Raw genomic sequence first — 26,492 nt, forward strand, 5'->3', positions numbered from 1 at the left:
GTCTGATTATGTCACACCTTTGCTTAAAAACTCTGAATTGAGTGTTAAGGGACAATTATACTAATGTCTGAATTTACTTTGAAATACATCAAAACTTAAGATGGATTGATGCATGGATAGAGGGGTGGTTAGATATGTGACAAAACAAGGATATTAAATATTAGCAGTGGACTAAGTGGTGGGCTTATGGATGCTCAATGTAAAATTCATTTAGCTTTTCTGTATGTTTGAAAAACCTTCATAATAAAATATTGGAAAAAAGCTTCAATTGACTATTCTGTACAATGAAAAGCCAAATTATTGGCATAGCCTACTACATCCCTCTAGCCTATCTTCTCAGCACTGTCTTCCCCCCATCCAACTACTAGGTCTCCAAGGGTCTCTTGCTTCTATGCCTTTGCATATAGTGTTTCCTCTGAAGAGACTGCCCTTTATACTTGTTAGACTCATTTTTTTTAATACTCCACTTAAATGTCACAACCACCATGAAACTTTCTAAACTCCCTAAAGCACAGTGAAGGGCTTTTTCTTATATGCTCTTTGCATATAGTTCTATTATAAAACATATCACTTCACTGTATTTATTTACATGTCTGTCTTCATAGCCTCTTGAGCCCTTAGAGGGCAAGGATTTTGCTGTATTAACTGTGGTATCCCCAAAACCCAGTAAACTGCCTGGTACACTACAGGGGCTTAATGTTTACTGAACAAATTGGCAGTACCATCAGTAAAATAATTAACATGCCCCAATTTATACTTATGTTCTAAGTTATCTCTTGCATCCTATTCAGTCTTTTCTATTCCTAATGCCACTTGCCTAGTTCAGGTCTTCTGTCTAGATTACTGTAACATTCTAACAGTTCTACCAGTATCTAGTATTATTTTACCATCAAAATGCTGCCTGAATTTTGCTCCATGGTATGAAACAAGACAAAACTCAAATACTGTGTAATCTACATTCACTAATCAAATCATCTGGATAGAAGGCTTTTCTTAAAAACTTTTTGGAAGAAAAACTGTATGCTAAAGAACAATTTGTTTACCTGCTGAGAGTTCTCAACCAACAAAACAACCTCCTACTATTTTCCAAGCACCTTACTAGACAGTAGTAGCACATTGTCCCTGCACTTAAGAAACTTTCAGACTCATGAGAGAAACAGACATGAAAACATATACAAGGTGATAAACACTATACTTACCTGGGTGATTCTAGGGGAACAAAAAGGGAGGAAATAACTCCAGGGGAGTTGGTAAAGTTTCAAAGAAATTGACATCTGAGATACAAAGGAAAAGAGAGATGAAAGTCGGACTCTGGTCGCATGATATACTAAGGTTGAAGGACAATGAAGCTGGAAAGAAGGTTTGGGACCCTATACATTACTGAATGTCTAGCTTCAGAGTTTGATCCTTATCTTCTAGTCAATGAAGAGTCAATTAGGGTTTTGGGTGTTCTTTTCCTATTACAGAGGAGTGACAAGATCAGGTTTGTTCAGAAAGATAGCTAACAATACTTAGGCTGACTAACTGGAGAGGAAAAGGCTAGTTGTAGAAAAGCTTGGCTTTTAGACTGTGCTTATTTTTTCATTAATTAGGTTTAAAAGGATGATTTCTTAATGATAAACTGGCAGCATCATTCAATTTTTTATTTTAGTAAACATTCACTTATCTTACCTTGTCTTCATAGCCATTATCTGTGACATGAGTTGGAGGCCTGCCAGGATAGCGATAAAGAATGAAATCCTGACTACATGGGTAGAAAACAAAGATGGATGAAAAGAGATAATTTAGTATATGCAAGAAATAGTTATAAGAACAAAGATTTGTGCTTTTTAACTGCCTACCTTATTCATCTAAAATAACCTAAATGTTTAAGAGGATAAATATTAATTCAACATAGACAGCTAACTGGCCCTAAAGTCCTATGCATTTTTAAAATGTATCTTAATTTGAGGAAAGGAGGAATAAAGAAGATAAATTGCCAATTGTATGAATATAAGTTTTGGAGGCTCCCATTTATTTAAAGCAGGTGTTGGCAAATTTTTCTTGGTAAAAGACCAGATAAAAAACATATGGTTTTTGCAGGCCATACAATTTACTCAACTTCGACTTTGTAGCCTGAAAGCAGCCATAGACAACGCATAAACAAATGTACGTGATTATGTTCCAATAAAGCTTTATTTATGGACAGTGAAATTGAATTTTATATAATTTTCATATGCCATGAAATATTATTCTTTCTTTAACCATTTAAAATTTTTTAAAAAGCATTCTTAGCCAAGAGCCATACAAAATAACAAAAAGCAGGCCAATTTAAAAGGTTGTCCCTGATTTAAAAGCAACAGCTGATTAGCTGCCTGCTCGATGCCTCTTCTGTACTACTTCTTGCTGGATTTAGTGAGGAATGAGCAGACTGCAAAACACTAACTTGAACAAGTCCCCATACAAGAGGGTTCTGATTCTATCAAGGTATGCGCCATCTCACCATCCTAAGAACTGTGGAGTCTTACACAGATCCAACTCCTTATAGGAACAAGATTCCCACTAGCCTCTAACCCACATTATATAACCTACAGCTTTCAGAAATGCCACTTTCGCAGTTTTAAAGACCAAAACAGAACTTCCAAAGCGGTACAGCAGTGTTTTTCAAATTTTTCCACCATTACTGCCTCCCTAAAGAGCCTTTTAAAAACATATGTTTCTTAATTTCCCTATAAAATTTTAATACTACAGATACACTGTATATCTGTTTTCATACTGTGACCCTTTGAAGGATCATAAACCAATGTAATGTCTAATATTTGTTGTCCTCGGGAAACAATTTCTACACTCTTGGAAGTGATATTGCCCCATTGAGCACACATGCACAAAAGGAACAAAGTTAAATACACAAAAATTCTAAGATAAGTATTCTGATTTTCTACAGGAATAGTACTAGCAGTTCTTAAAGCCCTTTATTCTTCCATTCAAACGGACACAAATGTAGTTCTCCACCCCAAAATTACGCCACTGACTTTGCTTAGACCACTTCATTTGACTATCAATACATCAAATCTCAAATATTCCCAGTCCTAAAGGGACTTTATTAGAAACCTTACACACACGCTTTCTCTAAAAGAAAAAAAAAAAGAGAGAGAGAGATACAACTTACTTATAAATTAGAGAAAGAGCTCTTATTTCCAGATGGCCAGCACTTTCCTAAACATAAACAGTGCATAAAGTTTTTAAAAGCATTCTGTATCTAGGAGGTAAAAGTTTTTGCAAGTTCAACAATTGTTTTTTTAGATGCTTAGCACTGTTGTAGGTGAAGAATTTGTACAACACACTATAACTTGCTTTGAGGCTTGGGATACTGTGATAGTTACTTATTAACATAAACTTATTCTGAGAAAAAATTGGACCTAAAGATCTTCTTAGTTAGCTATTAAGTAACAAGGACAGGAATATGGGAGATTTAAAAGACACAATAAAAATGTAATTAGTGTAAGAATACGAAGTTAGCAGGGTATTTAGTAAATGTGTTAAGTCCAGAACTATGGAATTAATTTAATCACATAAAATTATTTTTAATTATGTTTATGAATCTTACTCCCACATAAAAGAAGGATAACTACAAATCAGAGGAGTTGTTTAATAAAAAAAATAATGACCTCCTGGTAACATTCACTGCCATCCCCCTCCCCCATTAAAGTGAAAAGGCTTGGGTTAGTCCTGTTCCCAAGTAGTGTATATATACTCTTTCACTAGTCTATAGATGATAAAATTGTTAACACACCATTTTCAATATTCAACACAAAACAACAGGTCAATTCCCAGCCTCTAAACTTTTGCAAGAACTATTTGATTCAACACAGCTGGCTATTTAAGAAAATAGACTGGGCCTAGCTAAAGTGACACAGCTGAATGATATTTAGGCTACTATTCCAAATACTCTGAAAAGATTAAACCCCCATATTTGATCTTACCTTGGGATCTCCCAACCGTTCCAGGTATTTCTCAAAAGATCCCTCCACATACTTCAAAAATAAAACAAACTTGACTTAACCAAATACATAGCATTACTGAAATCTGATTATATTCTGCAATATTATCCTCCAATGAGTTTTTGTTCAGCTGAACAATTATGGTATTAAATGACTACTTTGCACAGCACCTCAAGAAGATTTGTACATACACAAAAGTTGAGTGGAGAAAAGCTGGACTATAAAACTATCTTAGGAACTGGTCCTGGCTTATCCACATACCAGTGCATTTCATCAAACAGTATGCCTTTGGAGTTTCTTTTGAAATGCCAACTTAAGTAACGACAATTTTCATAAATCAAGCAAGCACAATAATTATAAGGATTTCAAATTTGACAGCAGAAATGCATTTACAAAGTTAAACTGAGGAACTTTAAAAGGAATTTCACTAGTTTCAAAAAAAGCACAGGCAACAAGGGAACTTTTTGGGTGATGGAAATATTTTGTACCTTGACTGCAGTGGCAGTTGCATGAGTATATTATTGCCAAAACTTAAAACACTAAACTTAAAATGGTGAATTTTATGATATGCAAAATATACCTCAATAAAAATTAAAATCAGGAAATATAATATACATTTAGTTCCATGCATGTATATCACTAGACTTAAAAAATCATGTTAATTTTCTCAGTTCCCTTTTTAAACAGTTTTGAGGCATAACTGACATACAATAACCACACATATTTAAATGGCACAAATAAGTTGACTTACGTATGCACCCATGAAACCATCATGACAATCGTGATAGTGAATATATCCATCACCCCCATAAGTTTCCTTGTGCCCCTCTATAACTTCACTAACCCACAAGCAACCACTGATCTGCTTTCTGTCACTACAGATTGGCTTGTATTTTCTAGAGTTTTATATAAAGGAAATCATACAGTATGTACTTTTTTGGGGGAGGTCTGGCTCCTTTCACTCTGCATAATTAATCTGAGATTCATCCATGTGATTTTAAAATTTTACAGACATCTTTGTTACTCAAAATGTGGTCCTTGAACAACAGCAAGCATCACTCAGGAATTTGTTAACTGCGGAAATCTTGGGCCCCAGTTCAGATCTACTGAATCAGAATTGTTTTTTTAACAAGATCCCCAGGTGAATTGTATGCACGAAAACACTTGAGATGCACTGCTTTACACCACGGTCTTGCATTTGAAGTAATTTCACGAATAATCCTTTCCCCAGATGTGGTGACTGCTAAATAACTTCAAGGTAATAAGCTTTAAAATCAAGAAGGCTTCATATAGTTTTAAAATTCACAGAAACCTGTTGAGATAATTAAGAGTAAACTTCGAACAGCAGGCAAATACCCATAATATAGTCAGGAGAACAAATAGTACTGGAAGGGCTAGGAATGTTTAAACAAAAACAAACAGCAAAAAAAAAAAAAAAAAAAACAGCCACAGGAAAGGGCACACTTCAAATCAGACCTTGATAAAACCTTATTTTGTTAACAAGAATTCAAATACTTCAACGTATACGAAGATGTCTTCTAAAAGTTGTTTTAAAGTCAATCATTAGTGGCAGAGCTCCAATTACCACAGTTTGTCACATGGAAAGACATGTTCAGGAATAATTTGTTTCCTTAGAGTTAAGTTTTACAAGATTCTTCAAGTTGACTGGCTGACTATCATTGTGCATAGAAATAAGAAAGAACACAAGGGGCTCCCATTTATAAAAATTTAAAAATACACATTTAAAAATATTAACATAGCCAAAGCCCTCATGAACTGATTACTTGTTTAAGAAAACTGTGATATGGATAACAGCCACAATGTGACTTTTTGGGTGTGGGGGGGAATAAACAGTGGGAAGGATAAAGAATAACATTCTTAATTTTTAATTAAAGTACAAAACAATCTAATTCTGGGAGGAGATCCAGAAGCATGCTAGCTAGGAGGAAGGAAGCCAACTGAAAATTAAATATTTGCTATTGAGAGGAGATGGCGGGATATGATATTCATACGTAGGTGCTCAAAATTCATTTCCTACCTGCTACATATTCTATGAACAACTCTCCCTTAGGTATGTATTCTACTTACAGACTCAAAAGTTTGTTGATTTTCTCTCATATATGAGACACAAGCCTTCCTGATTTCCAAGTGATGGACCTGGCTGCAAAACAACTAAAAAGAAGAGAAAGACCAGCTCACTGTCAGCAGTTATTTGAAACAGAAGCTTTTAAGTTAAGACTATGAACTGGACACTCATGTCCTCCCCTTATTCAGAACATATGTAGGAAATTGGGAAATTAAGTCCTGACCTTACTAAAATCTGTTTTTTGTCATCTTTGGCGATATGGAAGAGGTATGATTCTGTCATGCCCCCCCTTTCTACTACTTATGGGCACAACCTATAAATTTTTCCTTAGGCATAAAATTTAGAGGAAGAAGGTGCTGCTTATAAAGAATCAAAATACATTTCAAAGTTTTCTTTAACCCCATTACTTTATCTCTTACATTCCAAAGTGACATTTAGAAAACAGAGAAGATAGCAAAGGCAAAGCAATATATTTGAACTAATCAGCAAAGGCACGCACCAAGCTAATAAGCAGAGAGACCCTGATGTTTTAAATAGGGAAAAGGGAATTTTTGTTTTGTTTTGTTTTGGTGGGCTACAGGTCTTCTAGCTACAGTACTGAGCCAAGTCTCAAACTCCAAAAACCCAGCATAGAGAAGATATATTTGTTTTCCTTTTACCTGCTCCGAAATAGCCCGAAAGAGGCAAGAGGCATCCTTGGCAGTCAGCTTTCGAAACAGCCCTAAGCTGCCTAAATATTCATCCATTGATGCCTCATTCAGAGACTTCTGGCCGCAGTACTTTTTCCATCCTTTATGCATTGTGCACAGGGGGTGGAGTTGGGGAGGGGGAGAAAGTAACACAGGTGAGGCAAGAAGGAAAAAGCAGGGTGCAGGTAGGAATGGGTAGCAGTGACAGGGCTTGCTTATGCAGGTATCCAGAAAGCAGCCCAAAGTCTAGGCACGAGAAGGCAGTTGGAGTCAGCGCTGAAGAATCTTGGCACTTCTCAGGAGCAGGAGAAGCAAAGGGCTGGTCCAGGTTAAGTCGGGACCCTGTGAAAAGAAGAGGAAGAGCCGATGCTCCTAGGAATAGAGAACTTGACTTGAGAAGGAGATGTGGGAGCGAGAAGGAACTTGCAGAGCTACCTTGTTGGGGAAGGGTGAGATTAACCCAGCCAGCCCAAGGCTGAGAGAAGTATGCACAAGCAGCTGAGCTTCGGGACCAAAAGGATGCCGAGTCTGCAGCTTAACTCAAGGCAACTGCTGCACGAGGTTGCAAAGGGACTGCAATAAGGCTCAGGTGTGTATGATGTAGCCCAGCCCACATTACATTGCTTTAAGATCTCTGCCCGAATTTTCAACCAGTCTCTGCCCAAGTTCCCTGCTCCCATCATAGTTTCATGTAGATGAGAGGAAAAAAAAATCTGAACATAATTAACTAAGTAAGCTTTTGTGTTAAGACTATCTTAAGAAACAAAGAAAATGGGGGGGGAGAGGGGGACTCCCTTGATCTAAAAGGGCAGAGGTCACAGTTCAAGCAAAGTAAAGTGCCAAAGCAAGTTATCTGGATATTTCAGGTATGATGTTTAAGTAATCTCATTTATTTCTCCTAAATAATAATAACCCTCTGCTAGGACCACAGAAATTAAATCCATTAGTTATGCTAGAAAACACGGATACAATTCCTGACTAATGTCTCCAAACTACCATACAACATTAACAGAAAGAGAAATTGCAAAAAGTGTCTTTCTCTGAAAATGCAAACAATGAAAATTTAAAATGAAGCTTAATGGAAGAAATATCTTACCCACAAACTTGCTAATAGGCTACATTTAAAATGTTGTGGCACCACACTAGAGGTGTTGGACATGAGAGGCATGTTTCAATGTTTAGGGCACTTTTCTGGAAAAACTGCTCTTAATTCTGAGAAAACCAAAGTAAATACGACTGTACTTTTCTAAGGTTCAAAAACAGCACTGGTCACTTGTATTACTTGATTCCACTGTCAAGTGTTATTTAAATGCCAAAATCCAATTCCGTTCTTACTTTTTCTAAGTGTTTTAAGAAATAAATAGATCTAAAGCTGGCTTTGGAGAAGCTGCAAAATTAAGCTGCTTTCAGAATTGTTTTTCTGGTATCTGTGGCTCCAGTAATCATGACTGCCTCCAACAGGAAAAGCATCAATAAACAATTTTACAATTTAGGAATGAAATAAAAGCATGGTAGAAAAAATAAAATCTTGACTTTCTTTAGCATGCCAATTTGAAATTACCTTGACTAATTTATTTTTCAAAGAAACCAAAACACTGGTGCAAAAGTTCTGAAACATGGTTTGGGAAGAGGGATCACCATCGTTCTTTAAGACCATAAATTCACTGAGAAAAACTGAATTATAGTGAAAAAGTTAATTCATTTTTGGCATTTTTCACTTGTAGAGAAAAATATAAATTCTTCATATTTATTGCTATTTATACTAAAAATATGGTATATAAAGCTTCAATCAATATTAACCCATACACTTCATTTTGAAAAAGAGAATAGAAGAAGGAAAACTGGGAGAGGGAGAGAGAATCAGAAAATAGGAGAAAGAGCAGGAAACAGAAGAAAAATTAGAGGCAGGAAGACAAAGAGAAAGGGAAAGTAAACACACAAAGAAAACACACAGAAAGAGACCCATACAAATTCAGTCAATTGATTTTTGACAAGGGTGCAGGAGCAGCTCAATAGAGAAAAGATAGTGTTTTTATCAAATGCTGCTGGAACACTTGACATCCATATGCAAAATAAGAACAATGATCCTCAACCTATACCTCACATCTTCTACAATAATTAACTCAAAATGGATCAAAGACCTAAATGTAGAACAAATCTTCAAAACTTTTAGACGAAAGCATAGGAGAAAATCTTCAAGACCTTGAGTTGGGAAAAGAGAACTTAGATATGATATAATAAAAGAAAAATTGATTAATTGGACTTTATCAAAATTCAGAACTTTTGCTCTGCAAATGACACTATTAGGAGAGTGAAAACACAAGCCACAGACTGGAAGATACATATCTGACAAAAAACCTTTGTATCAAAAATACATAAAAGAACTCAAAAGTCAACAATAAGAAAAGAACAATACAATTTAAAAATGGGCAAAGATCTGACTACACATTTCACCAAAGATATAGGAGCGCCTAATAAGCACGTAAGAAGGTGTTTAACGTCATTAGGAAAATGCAAATTAAAACCACAATGAGACATCACTACACACCTACTAGGGTGGCTATGATAAATAGTACAGACAATAACAAGTGTTAGCAAGGACATGGAGAAACTGGATCCTAAGTAAAAGCAGCCAGATGCAAAAGGGGCATGATTCCAAAAGATATGATTCCATCTATATGAAATATACTAAAAAGACAAATCTACAGAGAAAGAAAGCAGGTTAGTGGTTGCCTAAGGTTGAGATGGGAATAGGTACTAAATGCAAACAGGCACAAAGCCTCTTTTTGATGGATAAAAATGTTATAAAACTCTTTTGTGGTGATGTTTGCACAACTTTGCATAATCACTAAGAATTATTGAACTGTACACTTAAAACTGGTGATTTTTTAATAGCTTTATAACATAGTTCACGTCATACAATTCACTCACTTAAAAGGTGAATTTCAGTGTTTTTTTTAGTATATTTACAGTTGTATATCCATCACCACAATTTTACATTACCCCAAAATGAAACCCCACATCCCACAACCATCAGCCTCCAATCCTCCTATCCCCACCAACTCCATGCAACCACCAATTTACTTTCTGTCTCTACATATTTGCCTATTCTGCACACTTCAAATAAATGGAATACAATATACAGTCCTGTGTAACTGACTTCTTTCACTTAGCATGATGTTTTCAAGGAGCACCTACGTATCAGTATTTCAATCCTTTGTATAGTTAAGGCAGATTTTATTTATCCATTCATCATCAGTTGACAGACATGTGGGTTGTTTCCACTTTTTGACTATCACGACTAAGGCTGTTATAAACATTCATGTCCAAGTTTTTGTTTGGACATTTCTATTCTTTTGGGTAATACCCAGGAATAGAGTTGCTGGATCATATGGTAACTCTATGTTTAACCATTTGAGGAACTGTCACCACTTTCCACAGCAGCTGCACTATTTTCATTCTCATCAGTAGTGTATGAGGGTTCCCGATTCACATCCTATCAACACTTACTGTCCATCTCTTAGATTATAGCCATCCTATGTGGGTATGAAGTGGTATCTTGTTGTGGTTTTGTTTTGCAGTCCCCTGATGGCTAATAATGTTGAGCATCTCTTCATGTGCCTATTGGCCACTTGTATATCTTTAATGGGATACTACTACATATATCTTAGAATGACTAAATTTTTTTTTAATGACAATACCAAGTGTTGACAAAGATGCAGAGCAACTGAAACTCTCATATGTTGCTGGTAGTAATATAAAATAGTACAGCCACTCTGAAAAAACAGTTTAGCAGATTCTTATAAAATAAAAGAGTTGCCATATGACACAGCAACTTCTGGGTAAATATCCAAGAGAAATGAAAACTTAAGTTCACACAAAAACCTGTACATGAATATTTATAGCAGCTTTATTCATAATCATGATTCCTCCCAAACTGGAAACAATCCAAACATCCTTCAACTGGTGAATGGACAAACTGTGGTACATCCATACAACAGGATACTCCTCAACAATAAAAAAATAATGAATTATGGATATATATAAGAACATGTGTGAATCGCAGATGCATTGTGCTAAGCAAAAGGAGAGATTCAAAAGGCTACATACTGTATGACTGCATTTATATGACATACTGGAAAAGATAAAACTATAGGAAGGAAAAGCAGATTGGTTGCTGCCAGTAGTTAGCATTGTAGGAAAGGGTTGACTACAAAGGGATGACAGGAGCGGATTTATGGATGTGGTGGAAGAGTTCTGTATCTTGATTGTAGTGGTGGTTACATGATCATGCATTTTTCAAAATTTATAGAACTGTACATGAAAAATGCTAATTTTGCTGTATTTAAATTTAAAAATAAATAAAACAAAAATAGTAGAAGGAATAGAATTTACAGTTGAGGAGCTCACAAAACAGACAAGGTTGGAGAGAAAAAACAAGAAAATTAGAGGATCAATTGAGGAAAGCCAATATCTAACTAACACGAGTCCCAAAATGAGATGAAGAAAGCGGAGAGGAAAAACTAATGATGATGATGATGTAAGGAAAATTCTAGCACTGCAGGATATGACTGTCTATATTTAGATTGAAAAGGTCCATGAAGTAGCCAGAACAATGAAAGCAAAAAAGATGATCTGCAATGCATATAACAACATTCTAAAGCTTTCTGAGAGGAAAAACAGGTCTTAAACAAAAGATCACACATATGAATAGCAATAAACTTCTCAGCAGAAGAACTAGAAGCTAGAAAACAATGAAGTTCAATATTTGAGGGGAAATTATTTCCAACCTTGAACTCTATACCAAGCTATCAATCAGATGGAAGAGTAGAAGAAGGCATTTTCAAACTTGAAAGATTAAAAAAAATGTGCCTTACTGTCAGAAAGCTAGTGGAGGATATCTGAAACCAAAATAAAGAAGTTAAACCACAAAAAGGGGTGGGGCACATAGAATCCTGGAAACAGAAGATCCAACAGGAGAGAAGCAAAAGGAATTTTTAAGATAAGGATAAAGGGGAAATCCCAGGAGGACAGACTTTTAAGCAGGATTAGATAGAGAACAACCAGTTCAGGTAAAAGAAAAGAGAACTCCAGCACAGACATATTAAAAAATAAATAATAATAAAAGTCATAGATAACCTAGCATATTTAAACATACTAGGAAAGATGGCCACCTCTGCTGGAGAGTTTGGGAATATTCTATAGAAAACTGAGCAAATGAAAAAACAGAAATGAGGTAAACAGTTTTATAGAAATGTAATCAATCAACACTTACTACATGGCTCATATGTGAATACTGTACTCAAAGAATCATAATAATGTCAACACTGAAAACAGATCTCACCATAACTGATAAACTAAATTTGTTTTTGTTTCTTAAATTTAAATATCACCTATAGACTTCCCACCGTGGAAGCAAGGGAGGAGGGAGATAAAGCCTTTCTTCCACAGTAGGAAGTCTACAGATGGTATTTAAATTTAAAAAACAATTTAGAAAATATCACTTATAAAACATATAAAATAGGGCCTCCCTGGTGGCGCAGTGGTTGAGAGTCCGCCTGCCAATGCAGGGGATACGGGTTCGTGCCCCGGTCTGGGAGGATCCCACATGCCGCGGAGCGGCTGGGCCCGTGAGCCATGGCCGCTGAGCCTGCGCGTCCAGAGCCTGTGCTCCGCAACGGGAGAGGCCACAACAGTGAGAGGCCCGCATACCGCAAAAAAAAAAAAACATATAAAATAATGTAATATGGTTACCTACGGGAGGAAGGATTAGAGATGGGGAGGAATGGGACATAGAACTGCTGTTTCTTGTTATAAGCCTTGTAGAACTAGTTAAAATTTTATATATTTACATGTATTAAGAAATAATAAAACAAATTAAAAATTCAATAAAGTGACCAAGAAACAGACTGGCATAATAAACTGGGAAAATAAATGATAAGTAGAATGTTACAGCTAAAAGGGACCTCTTATTTTACAGATGAAGAAATGGGTTTCAAATAATTATAAGACTTGCCCAAGTTTTCACATCCAATTGGTAATAGTACTAGGATTAGAACTATATATTGTCTCCTGATTCTTGCATAATTATTATAAAGAGGAACTGCATACTAAATAAGAAAAGATATGAACAAGGACTCAGAGATGGTTAAGTACAAGTCATGTTCCCCAAATTAGTACAATAGGACTTTTAAAAAAAGACCTGTGGGACAATACTAGAATTCATCCTGTATATAACAGAAAGCAATTTCATAGTATTTAATACTGTCCTTTGAAATAGCTATTGCATTGAAATCCAAACTGGCTATTTTTCCACAGCAAACTACTCCAATCCTGCAAACCTCTAGAACAGTGGTTCTTAAGTGAAGGGCTTGAAAAAAGATTACCCCATGCCCAGAAATTCTGATTCAGCCAGGTCTGGGGTGGGTCCCAAGAATTTGCATTTCTAACAAGTTCTCAGGAGATGCTGATGCTGCTAGCCCAGGACCACAACTTTGGGAACCAGTGCTCTAGAACAAGGTGTTCCACAAGTTATTAAGTATTCCTAAGAAGAGAGTTTCAAGGCCACCTACTATAATCCTGTCTTTGAGGTTCATATGCCCATTAGCAATATTAAAGGCATCAAGGAATGCTAAAGTTACCTGCTTAACTTTGACCTGGTCTTTCCCTAAGAGGAAAAATGGTTTAGGAAAAGGCTAAGTCAAAGTTAAACAGGTAACTTCAGCATTCAAGTTACTAATGGTTTTTAATGCGTTACAGCTACTGCTTTCAAATTTTAAAAGTTTGAGAAGTGTTACTCCAGGAATTTTTCTGTGGTCTAAATCTAAGGTTGTTGGAATAATTACATAAGATACTGCATGTCAAGTGCGTAGCACATAAGTGTTTAAGTATTGACTGCTGTTAACTGCTACCTGCCAAATAAAGTGGTTCACTAAGAAATTATTCTTTGGTCAAAAAAAAAGAAAAAAAATGGTAAGAACCAGAACAATTTCACCTAAATTCTTGAAAATAATGGGAAGAAAAATAATTGCCTTAAAGACCTTTTAAGCACTGTACTGTGGGTACAGATTAAAACAAATGGAAGAAAATAAAAATAACTTAAAATTATCATTTGACCGGTCATAAAATTGACGTGCTTTAATTTTACAACTACTTTCCATGCTGTAATTCAACTTGAAAATGGGATTTGTTGTTTTAACTGGAATTGCCTATTTCTTCTTTCACTGATGAAGTAGGGAAATTCTTTGAAGTACAACATATAAATACTGATAGTTTTAATTCTAAGATAACACTCCTTCATGTTTCAACCAATTAGATGAGGTATATGCCAGAATTTTTTTTAAAGCATACATTGTCTGTGACATATATGGTATAGTTGCAAATGTATAATTGTAAATGTATAAAAATGAAGCTTCTGAGTTATTAATTTCTGAGAGACAATATGGTACAATGAAAAGAATATTATGAACTTTGTTATGCCACTTTAATCTCTGCATCAGTTTCCTTATCTGTAAAATAAAGGAGATGGGCTGTATGATCTCTAAGCTCTCTTTCAGGTCTAAGGAACTGTGATTCTCTGTGATTCAATGGTGGGTAACAGATTTGCCCTCCCTTTAGAGGATCAAATTTGTGATCAACGTTAACCATAAAAATAGCTTATAGGGGGATTAACATATCATCCTGGCAAATTGTGAGGCTGAATGGCCCATATAAAAATGAATGATAAATCTTACCTTATCAAATGAAATAAACAGACCTAGGTTTTTAAAGGTAACAAAATTTGTAACTATATGTGGTGATGGATGTTAACTAAACTTATTGTGGTAACCATTTTTCACTATATACATACATCAAATCATTATGACACACAAGTTAGACAATGTTACACGTCAATTATATCTCAACAAAGCTGAAAAAATTAACGATACATGTGTATAAGGACTTGTAACAACCTGCTGAAAAGGCAATTCGTATTTTTTTAAAAACTTAATACTAAATCATTTAACTATTTTTAGTACCAAATAACATGGGGGCAATGGGGGAAATAGCTCTGCAATTCTACAGAACCTTTTTAAGGCCTTTCATTACTGAAAAATATAATGGAAAACTGTCTTTTTTTAAAACATGTTTTAATAGCACTCTGAAACTAGAACCTGTCACTTCCTTTCATGGTGAACATTTAAACAGAATTAGCAAAGCAAGGTTAATGAGGAAAAGAAATACAATGGTTCCAAAACAAAATTTGGCCAATACGGCCCTATTCAACCTCCTCAAGTTTTAGGAAGGAGACAATAAAGAAAAAGAACTGATTTCCCAGAGCAGTTATCCTTGCTCAGATATGCAAAACAGAAGAAACATTACCAAGAGCCACTTGCTTTCATTTCCCTCTCTTCCCTACTTTCACCTGAAGCATTCTAATACAGATTAGAAAAAAAGGAAAACAGTATTCTTTAAAAATATATCATCTTGACACAGAAATACTGAAGGTTGCTTTCTGTTGTTGTTTTTTTAAGCTACTTGCAGTGTCCCATCAGTCTACAGACAGACAGGGGATTGAAGAAAGGGAGAATAAAGACCAGAACATTCTTTTCTTTGTTTTGATGCACTGAAAAGACTCATGCACTTAAACCTCTAAGTAAACTTCAATTCTCTAACTACAACCCCAACTAGACTGAATATGAATTTAAATATGAAATTCAATGAAGATTTTGCTTTCTGTATCATTTAGGACTATATATATACTGTGAATTCTAGGAAAATATCTCTAAGCCTATTCCTACTTCTTAAAACGAAAATTCTAACCAAGAGAAAATGTCTTATTTCAACATTTTTTATTTTCAAACATGCCACACAATTGTTTTAATGTCTTAGAAATCACCTATGAGGCAAGCTAGTTTAACTAATTCACAAAAGGAAAAACTGAAATCTAGAAAATTACTTAGGCTGAAAATTTAGGAATGGTTTTCACTCTTAAATTTGGGGAGTGTATTATCCACCCACTTCATACAGTAGTGGAAAAAAGGGGGAAAATGTTCTGGACAAAAGGGGAGATGAACAGTAACAAAGATGCAATATATGGCCTCTCACAGACATCATTCTAACAGTGACTATCAGTTCAGCAAATACTTTAGAAGCACACTTAACAGCAAATGAGTAAATTACAACACTGTATTGCTTTACCAGATAGCCCAATGTAATATATCCTAAAATAATTACTACAAACGAAAATAATTTTCATTTAGTTCCTTTTATCAATTAGAAATAGTACTACACAAGACATTATGGGTTATAGATAGTGAGTTAAAGTATTAAGGTTAGTGTCAAAATGTGTTGTTTGGCACGTTTTAAATGAAGAGAAAAATTTATAATTTGTGTTATATTATAAAAATTGGAAATTACTAAACTTAAATGTATTTAATCAGAGGGTTTAATTATAAAGGAGTCTAATAGTTACCATCAAATATTAATGAACAATGACCAAGGAATTACTGAAGTTGGCCTCTGTCTAGGGATTCTTAACCTGGGGCGGCCTCAAGGTACCTGTAAATTCCCTGAAATTCATAGCAAAATATGTATATGTGTGAGTAGAGAGAGAAGCAATAGTTTAAAGTATTTTGAAGGGTTTCATGACCGCAAAAAAGCTTAAGAACTACTGCCTTAGAAAGCAGGATGTAGCCATCAAAATAAAATCATGACATTGGAATTCCCTGGCAGTCCAGTGGTTAAGACTCTGCGCTTCCACCGCAGGGCATATGGGGAGGACATAAAAAAAGGAAAATTCATGACAGAGTGTCAATCATAATAAATAATTTCAGCCAGGATCCAGTAAAAGTTCATAAAGACAATAAGGATCTAGAAGTGAAATACTAAAATAGATGAGACATGACGGTATAAAAACCCCTCAAAATAATTTTTAAGAATCAATATCAACGTCAAGAAACATGTATTTTACTTTCCCGTTTGAAGCTAGATTGTTTTGCTCACACCTTTTATCTAACCACCAACAAAAATCATAAGAACTCAAAGAACTATACAATATTGTGCTAGAATATTCATGTAAGGAATTAACCATTTAACAAGGAGTTAAGTGTGATTTGGTGGTTATCCTAAACCTTTCTCCATGTAATCTTTTACTGGAAAACACTATAGCTACTGCTGTTTATAAACCTCTGATTTTTTTTTTTTTTTTTTTTTTTCCAGTACGCGGGCCTCTCACTGTAGTGGCCTCTCCCGTTGCGGAGCACAGGCTCCGGACGCGCAGGCTCAGCGGCCATGGCTCACGGGCCCAGCCGCTCCATGGCACGTGGGATCCTCCCAGACCGGGGCACGAACCCGTGTCCCCCGCATCAGCAGGCGGACTCCCAACCACTGCACCACCAGGGAAGCCCCTAAACCTCTGATTTTTAACACCATGTTTGTCCGAAAATCCCCAACAGGTACCATTCTTTGACAGACCCTTAAATACCATTAGAACATTACATAGGATCAGCACTACTATGTTTTAGATGCCATTCCTATAAATGCTTGATCCTACAAACTTCACCATATAATGCGATGGTCACATCTTTCTCCTGAACAAGAGACATACTAGATATTTTGAAGTCAAGTCAGAGAGTAGGAAGTGAATATGTGCAAGATGACAATGTTTCCTAGACCCAATACCTAATCAAGATGAGAAAAGAATACTAAGTTACAGAAGTGCATTTATCATTTACCAATAGCCAACTGTTTTTCAGGCAGAGGACGCATGAATATATAGTTCCTCCTCAACTATACTTAAGAGTTCCTCGAGAGCAGGAATCATGTCTTGAGTCCTGCTGATAGAAAAAGTAGATTCTTATCATGCACTTATGTTTAAAAAAAAAAAAAAAAACTAAGAGAACAAATAAATGGGCTTGAGCCATTTAGGAAGTAAAGCTGAGAGTACCTGGTGACCAATCATATATAAAGGGTTGGAGATGTAAGAGTTAAAGCCTGGAAGACTGACTAAATGGTGACACCATTAACAGAGATAAGGATCTCGGAAGGATGAAAAGGAGAAATATGATTTTAGTTTGGGGCATATCAAATTTAGGGTGCTTAAGAGAATTAACAGAGTGACATGACCTATAAGCAACTGGAAATAAAAATAATAATAATAATAAATAAAAATAAAAAATAAAAAATAATAAAATAAAAATAAGTAAAAATAAAAAAATAAAAATAAATTAAAAATAATAAATTAAAAAATAATAAAAAATAAAAAAATAGCAATGTAAAAACTGAAATAGGTTACATACCCATGGCTACCACACAATCTAAATTTTTTGGAATAGTCCACTGATTTCAAATATACAGTCCTGTCCACGTAAATGATAGAAATATACTGGAATTCAGTGTTCCAATGACAATTCCCAGACCATCTTTTGGATACTTAAGTAGCATAACTCCTTTTTCTTTTTCTTTCTTTCTTTTTTGCAGTACGCGGGCCTCTCACTGTTGTGGCCTCTCCCGCTGCGGAGCACAGGCTCCAGACACGCAGGCTCAGCGGCTGTGGCTCACAAGCCAAGCCGTTCCGCGGCATGTGGGATCTTCCCAGACCAGGGCACGAACCCTTGTCCCCTGCATCGGCAGGCACACTCTCAACCACTGAGCCACCAGGGAAGCCCAGCGTAACTCCTTTTTCACATTATGCTCTGACCTCAGTTTCCTGATCTGCAAAATGCAACAATAGTAACTATTTCATAGAGTTATACTGTATAGATTAAATGAGTTCATTTGTGTAAAATGTTTCAAACAGTACATGATACATACTAAGCAGGCGGGTGTTAACTGTTACTGTTATTTTTCATTCCCCACTCCCCCATAAAAATATGGTACTGGGCTTCCCTGGTGGCGCAGTGGTTGAGAGTCCGCCTGCCGATGCAGGGGACGTGGGTTCGCGTCCCGCTCTGGGAAGATCCCACATGCCGCGGAGTGGCTGGGCCCATGAGCAATGGCCGCTGAGCCTGCGCTCTGCAACAGGAGAGGCCACAGCAGTGAGAGGCCCGCATACCACAAAAAAAATATATATATATGGTACTAATTGTTCAGCAGAAAACTGATTACCACACAGCTATCAGGACCACTGCGTCCAAATCTTTCCCAAGAAAACAATTTCAAGTAATCCAGCCATACACCCAATTTCTCAGACCACATGAAGATTTTTGGTCATCTCTGATAATTTCCTATTTTTAATAAATCACAGGGTTTAAGTGCTTATACTATAATAAAGGACCAAGAAAAATATCTACATTACTGTTAGTCATTCCTGACATCCTTAGTCTTGGAAAATTTCCTCAAATTATGAAAGTGGTATACATTTTTATATTGCCCTTGTGTCCACATGATTTGCCTTTAAAAGCATACAAAGCAGTGCTCTAATACAGGTTCTTGGTGTCTAGAATCACTTAATACTTTGAGATGACTACTTTTCAATGTTACAGAACCCTGCATCAAGTTCATCAGTTGTACTGTCTTACCTAACACCAAATCCTTACTTTTTCCTTCCAAATTATAAGCATGTAGTCACCTAAAATCCTTACTTCCCAAGCATACTATAACTTCACATCACTTTTCACCTACTCCAACAGCAATCAACTTTCTATTACCTGTCCACCTTTGCACCTACCAATGATGTGAATTTCTCAAAATACTAAACTTTCTCTTTCACTTCCTCATCCCTGGATATCTAAATACCTCTCAACAGAAAACTGCTACATAAACTGCATTGCACTTATACATTGATTTAAAACATCTGAAGCCCTGTCAGGTAATGAAACTAAACAAATTTTATTGGGTAAATATTTCAAATAGAATTTTGATTACCATGAATTTTTTCTTAAGGACCAATTAGAAATACCCTTCTAATTGGGCAATTAATTTATCCTAGCCTCTTTCCTCATCTGTAAAATGAATGGTTTGCACTAGGTATTTTTAAAATTCTCTACCAATTCCCAAAATCTACAATTCTTTGTCTTAAAGTCTTTATTTGTTCAATCTAGTATCAATGCTATACCGTAGCATTTTGCTAGATTCCAAAAACTCAGGAATCACCGGTTTCTAAGTCCCAGCTAAGGCTGCAATACACCAAAGGAAAACCCAATTTAGTGAACTGTGAAGTTCCTTCTAAAATAATTCAACTTCTGGAAATGAAGAATATCTCCCTTGGAAGGAATTAAAGTAACTAAAATAAATACTAGGCAAACAACTATAAAGAAACAAAAAGCTTACAACATATATTATGGTATGGTAGAAAGAGGACAGGACTGGGAGTCAAGAAGTTGCTTCTAGTGGCAGCTCTACCAAAGGCTGTTATTTTAGACAAGTTGTAACCTCTGGCTTTCTTCCTCATCTGTGAAATGAAGAGACTGGACTACATGATCTTGAGGATTCCTGCCAAATCAAAATGGTTCTAAGATATCCTTTGATCTTTAAACCCCACAAGTGATATAAAATTTTACAAAGGTATAGTCAAAAGATGACACTGCACACAATTGACACCACTGGCTTAAGCCTCTGCTAAATGAAATAATGGAATCTGGGTTATGTGCTCTTGTGGGAAAGAAGCAGAGGATTTGAGGCCCTATGCTGCTCTTTAGTTGTCTAATGTTTGAGTAGACCCTTTCATTTGTTTCTGATTCTCTATGGTTAATCCTTCATGACATAAGATAATTAAAGACTGAGTGATCAACATAAATTTTAAACCACATTTTTTCTCAAACTAGAGAAACATATTTAAAAGAGAGGCCAGAAAAGTGAAATTCTCTCTATGGATTTGAATAGGGCCTTTCCTACAGCATTATGTTAACATTAATATACAATTATGATTACGGTGCTGAGAATTCTCAACTGTGTAGATTACTCACTTTTCAGGTTATTCTCAGCAAAATTTAATCAAAGTTGGTATCCTCCTGCTACCCGGAGTACTCCTCAGCCACCACCTTCTACCATTAGTAAGAATTTATTTTAGTATTAGCCTAAGTAAAACACAATCAGGAAAATAAATCTACAGAAACATTATATAATGCATCCCAAGTAAAATGTTTAGAATATTCAACATTTTGGGATAATACAATCAAAAGTGAATCTTTATAGTGAATGCTCTATTTTTATGGATGAATTATATCTAAACTTTCTACCAGAAAACTATCAATACTTATGGATAATCTAGTTTATTTTATAGGTCTTGAAACCACTTACCATAATCAGAATTTCATAAAGTATCTATTTTGAGTTATGTGAATTTTAAAACCATATATTTAGGCCATTACACACATCAGATCATTTATTCATTTGTAAAACTAACTTTATAAGGGCATAAATTCCTCTATGATGCTACAGTAAATGTTTCAATACCACTGTGGGGGGGTCCTTAAAAAATAACAGCAAGTCCTATTGGCACAAGTGCTTTCTGATTTATTCTTCTCAAATCAGTAAAGCTTTGACATTGGGCAAGATTATTTTTGTCACTTTCTATTCATATTTTACAGGAAAACAGTGAACACATCCACTCCACTCTATTCTTCAGAATAAAGTAGTTTCTCGAAGTACAATAGATCAACTGACTTGATAGTTAATCTTTTTTTTTTTTTTTTTTTTTTTTGCGGTACACGGGCCTCTCACTGTTGTGGCCTCTCCCGTTGCGGAGCACAAGCTCTGGACACGCAGGCTCAGCGGCCATGGCTCACGGGCCCAGCTGTTCCGCGGCATGTGGGATCTTCCCGGACCAGGGCGCAAACCCGTGTCCCCTGCATCGGCAGGCGGACTCTCAACCACTGCACCACCAGGGAAGCCCGATAGTTCATCTTTTTAAGGTAATTATTGAGCTTTTTATTTCACAGAACACAATCCATCATTTTTTTTTAATTTGGTTCCTTGGATTATGAAGCTAAAGATTCTGACTCAAATTTTTTTTACAAGTTTGTTACTGTTCCATTTTTTACTCTAATATTAAATTAACTACATTTGAGGGTTTTGTCAAAGTTTTCATATTTAATTCATTTCTTTTTCATGATTCCAAATCCATTTGGGATTCTAGAATAAAACGTGTGAATGCTCACTACATATTTCTTTTACTAAAACATGAAGATTAGGGAAAAATCTAATAAATTTGTGAAACTGCAATTAGAATTTGGACCCAAATGCTAACATTCACACCATAAAATTTTCTATACATTCTACAGATGTAGGAGACTTATTAATTTATATTATTCTACAAATATATACTCTATATTTAATTTGATTTAACCACATTCCATAAGTTGAATTTGAGGGGTGTTTTTAAAGCTTTGAGAGTTTAGTGTTTATTTTTGTAATCCAACAACTTTATCCAAAAATGCAGAAAATTTTTCTGGCTGGCCAGGAGGAAAACATTTCAGTGTTGAAAAGTCCATTGACTGTAACAGCCCAGGAAGCGTGCTAAAACAAAAGAAGAAAAATATTAGGTAATATGGGAGAAAATTCCATAATTCAATGCTGCCCACTTGATGACTGAATCTAAATTCCAAGAATATTGTGATGGTTCTCAAACTGTATATGTGAATTTCAATGTATTTTAATATTATAGGTATACACAATAATAATAAAATAATAAAAAGAGTACTACATGTCAACAGCAATTCAACATTTTATCTTTTACATCAACTGAAATATTTCAGAAATGTTATTTCATGAAAGATGTGGTCACATGGCTTTGGAACACTTCTCAGGACTGGGCAGATATAACTTGAAGCAAACTCAATTTATGAAAACAGAATAAATGAAACCAACAGTAACAGCTGCAAGACAAGAACAGTAAGCTGGGGAGACTACTAGACCATGCATGAAGATTGTGAAATAATTTTTGCTAGTAATTTACTACCATAAATCCATATATAACTAAGCAACATACAATCGCCATGCACGTTGGAAATAAGGTTCAGACCCACAACATAAAACTATTACTTCAGAAATTTAATTAAACCAGCCACTTAAATTAGAACAGAATCATCCAGCCTACATTTGGGGCAAATAAATGATATACCTAAAATAAAAATACAACCAATTATTGATTCTCCTTATGGCATCCACGTGTGCAACTTTCTTGAAATTAATACAAGAAAAAAAGAATTCTAAAACTGAAAAACATTAATAAATTGGAGATTTGTACAGCTCCTTTTTCAGCCTGAGAGTCAGGATGTGTCTATGAAATCAATGCTTTCCCCTTTTTAATGTACTAACATAACAATCGAAGCTGATTTAATGTTTAGAATGAAAATACTCATCAAAAGTGTCTGGAAAAATTGACTTGCATAAACCAAGGAAGATGAACATTGATTCCTCTTCAAAAATGGTATTAACCCCTAACAATCTCAACTACCTAAGGACAGATATGCCCATTATCTGAAGCCCACATAATTCTGATTATCTAGCTTCTCCCCGGCTCACAATATTTTAAGAATGGCTTCTATATTACAAAGCCACCCTGACATTCCCTCTCCTCCATCATTAGAGGGATTAAGACAGCAACCGTTGCTCCTGGAACAATCCATGAATCTGTCTCCTCTCAATGAGAATAGGAAACTTTGTTTTTGTTCACTGATGATGCCAAGTGCCTAGAATAATGCCTGGCACACAGTATGTGCCCAATAAATAATGAATGAACAAGTATTTACTGAGTGCCTAAGACACATAAGCAGTAAAATTAAAAGAAAAGCTTATGTTCTAACCAGTTTTTTCTAAGGTTTATTTTCAAATTAATTTCAATTTATTATAACATAAGAAATATGCATTTTGTAATACTTCTATGAGGTCTTTTCTTTTTAAAACATCAAATTAGGATAGCTATTAAAGTCAAACAGTTGGGAATTACTGACCTGACCCTTTGGCAAGCTTCTAGTGTCTGAAGAGAATTAACAGAAAACCAGCAATTTTCTTCATCCTTCCATTGTGATGTTGATCAGTTCTTGCTGAATTCTAATATACTTCTAGAAAATAATACTCCTTACCATAAAGCAATTCCTCTGCTTAGAATACTCCCATGGCTTCTTATTAAACATAGAAATTGGAACTCTTCTGTGAACTATCCCCACCCAGCTTCATCTTCATACTACATTCTCTCCCTTGCTTACTGTACTCCTGCCACACTAACCCTCTGTTCCTCAAACACACCAAACTCCAAGCTCATTCCCAACTTAGGGCCTTTGCAATTGCTGCTGTTCCTTCTGCCTCTAGAGCTTCACATGACTGGCTCTTCCTGGTTATTCAGGTCTCAGCTCAAATATCATATACCCAGTTATGCCTTCCCTGAGCAATCTAATTAGTCTTCACCTCAGCTATCACATCACCCTGCCCTATTTTCTTCATAACATATTTCACCATATGAAATTATCTCAATTGCTTATTTATGAACCATTTACTGTCTATCTCCCACCACTAGAACGTAAGCACCATGAAAGCAGGGACTTTATGTCATGTTTACCACTGTTATCCACAGCACCAAAAACAATGCCTGCCATGTATTAGGTATAGTTGAATGAATGAATGAATAAATTTAATTTAGGGATTCCAGTGGATTTACTGAAGGCAAAACCTTAATTCAAAATAAACAACTGCCTTCCTTAAATAATGAAAAATAATGAACACAAAAGTTTATATTCTCAGAGACCTGCACACCCAGATGAATACACACAGATACGTGCACACACACACATTCAGATATTCACGTGCAATAAGCATAGACAATGAAAGAAATACAACACAGGTATCACAGTCAAAGTAAAAGACAAATGAGCAGGTTTTACAGGTGAGAAAATCAAAATGTTTGCTAAGTGGGAGAAGGTAAGAGATCAAAGATACAGGTGGGTTAGGCAGGTGGGTAAGAATAGCTAGGAAGGAATTAAGAGGTCAAATAATCAGTCTCTAGTATACCTGCAGGTACAGTAAAAGAGATGCCCGTCTTTGTGTAGCTGCTTTGCCAATTCCAGCTGATGATTGTTCATCAACTTTTCATTTATAACCACTATGAGTGGCTTTCCTTTTTCCAGAGTCTCCAAACAGCTTCCTGCACCTACGAAAATATACCAAATTTGTTAACACAGTTTAAAAAAAAGTTACGGTGCTTCACCAGGCCTTAAAACTAGAACTCAAAAGATGAAAAACTTAGTTGGCAACACTACAAATTAAGCCTTTTAATTATACATCCAAAATGACAAAAAACAGTTATGAGTGGTCTCTAGTGTTACAAACCTGACTTGAAAAACACATTCTTTATCACTACCAACAATATCAGTGCTTTGCAACTTGCCCTCTAGTAGTATGCCCTGGGCATGGGCCTTGAATCCAAATAAGATTCAGGTTCAACATACTGTACATGAAGCCATACTGCACTTCTATTCAAACACAAGTGAAAAAGCAAGCCTTCAAAAGTGACAAGCACCAATAAAGGAAAACTTTGACCACTCCTAATGAGTCTGCTTGTCAAAATAGTCAAGGATAAATCTCCACAAACGTGCATATATACAATATTTGGGTCAATTCAACTTTTAACTCTAAACTCATTTAGATAGTTTAAATGGGAGCGAGGAGACTGCTAAGCGAGCAGACAAATCCTTTTTGGGTAGACGATGCCAGCACCAGACTGTTATTTGTCTGCCGCTTACTGACTGGACAAATTACTTAACCTTTTAATAGAAATGTAAAAAATCTTCCAAAGCCAAATTCTCAATGACCAATCCGATCAATTAGCTGGCTGAACGTTCCTACAGACCTAAGCCCAGATACTAATTCCCACTGACAACTCTTGACACATGTCATTGGATAAATTATTTTGCCTGTGTTTAGGGTTTCTGTAAACCCTGAAGTTTACAGTTCTGTAAACTGTAAATTTGGGCTTCAGTGATTGATTTCCCATTTTTCTATCACCCAGAATTATAAATTCTCTCCAATAATGTTCCCGACTGCTATATTGCAATCAGTATTTTATTCAGAAGGGCTACCGGTGAGTTACCCTAGTGATTTTATTTTACATCAGAAAGGTTCGAGTTTCTGTTCTTATTTGTTATCTATCAAAAACCAAACCGGGGGCTTCCCTGGTGGCGCAGTGGTTGAGAGTCCGTCTGCCGATGCAGGGGACGCGGGTTCGTGCCCCCGTCCGGGAGGATCCCGCATGCCACGGAGCGGCTGGGCCCGTGAGCCATGGCCGCTGAGCCTGCGCGTCTGGAGCCTGTGCTCCGCAACGGGAGAGGCCGCAGCGGTGAGAGGCCCGCGTACCACAGAAAAAAAAAAAAAAAAAAAGGACGGTTCTACAGCACTTTACCGGCGTGACTAATAACAAGATCTGCTTTCTGAAGGTCTTCTTTCAATGAATCCTTGTATCTGTAAACATCCAGAATAAATGACTCCGTACTGAATGGTTCAGGTACCACCTTTCCTCTACCTATTTGTAGGACAAGTCGGTTGTAACCGAGGCTCTGGATTATCTGAAACGGGAAAAAAGAAAAAGCGGGCCTTTTAAACAGGCTACTGTAAAAACAGTAATATCGACGATAAACCACCCAATCGGAGCACGAGCTGCCGAATAAATAGTCGAACTGGAGCCCGTTAGTTTTTCAAATGGCTCCTTTTCCCCCCGTCCCGGGCCCCGACTTGGCACCTCACTAGCCCTAAGGGATCTAAACGCCTCAGCTCATCCCGTCGTGACAGAAATGGCCCAGCAAGAACTAGGAGACCAACGCAAAG

At 36.1% G+C, this 26,492-nt stretch overlaps 1 protein-coding gene across 1 annotated transcript in view; it reads right to left on the reverse strand.

Moving 5' to 3' along the window:
- ALG13 (ALG13 UDP-N-acetylglucosaminyltransferase subunit) overlaps window positions 1–26,492 on the reverse strand; it is a 79,944-nt gene that overhangs the window by 52,658 nt on the left and 794 nt on the right. Inside the window, 10 exon segments of the mRNA XM_081221376.1 lie at window positions 1,672–1,744; window positions 3,149–3,195; window positions 3,963–4,013; window positions 6,069–6,152; window positions 6,726–6,875; window positions 6,878–6,963; window positions 6,966–7,087; window positions 7,089–7,097; window positions 24,684–24,822; window positions 26,071–26,233. Coding sequence (XP_081077502.1) covers window positions 1,672–1,744; window positions 3,149–3,195; window positions 3,963–4,013; window positions 6,069–6,152; window positions 6,726–6,875; window positions 6,878–6,963; window positions 6,966–7,087; window positions 7,089–7,097; window positions 24,684–24,822; window positions 26,071–26,233 — 924 coding nt within the window.

The sequence above is a fragment of the Mesoplodon bidens genome (genome assembly GCF_964165515.1).
Source record: "Mesoplodon bidens genome assembly, chromosome: X".
NCBI lineage: Eukaryota > Metazoa > Chordata > Mammalia > Artiodactyla > Ziphiidae > Mesoplodon > Mesoplodon bidens.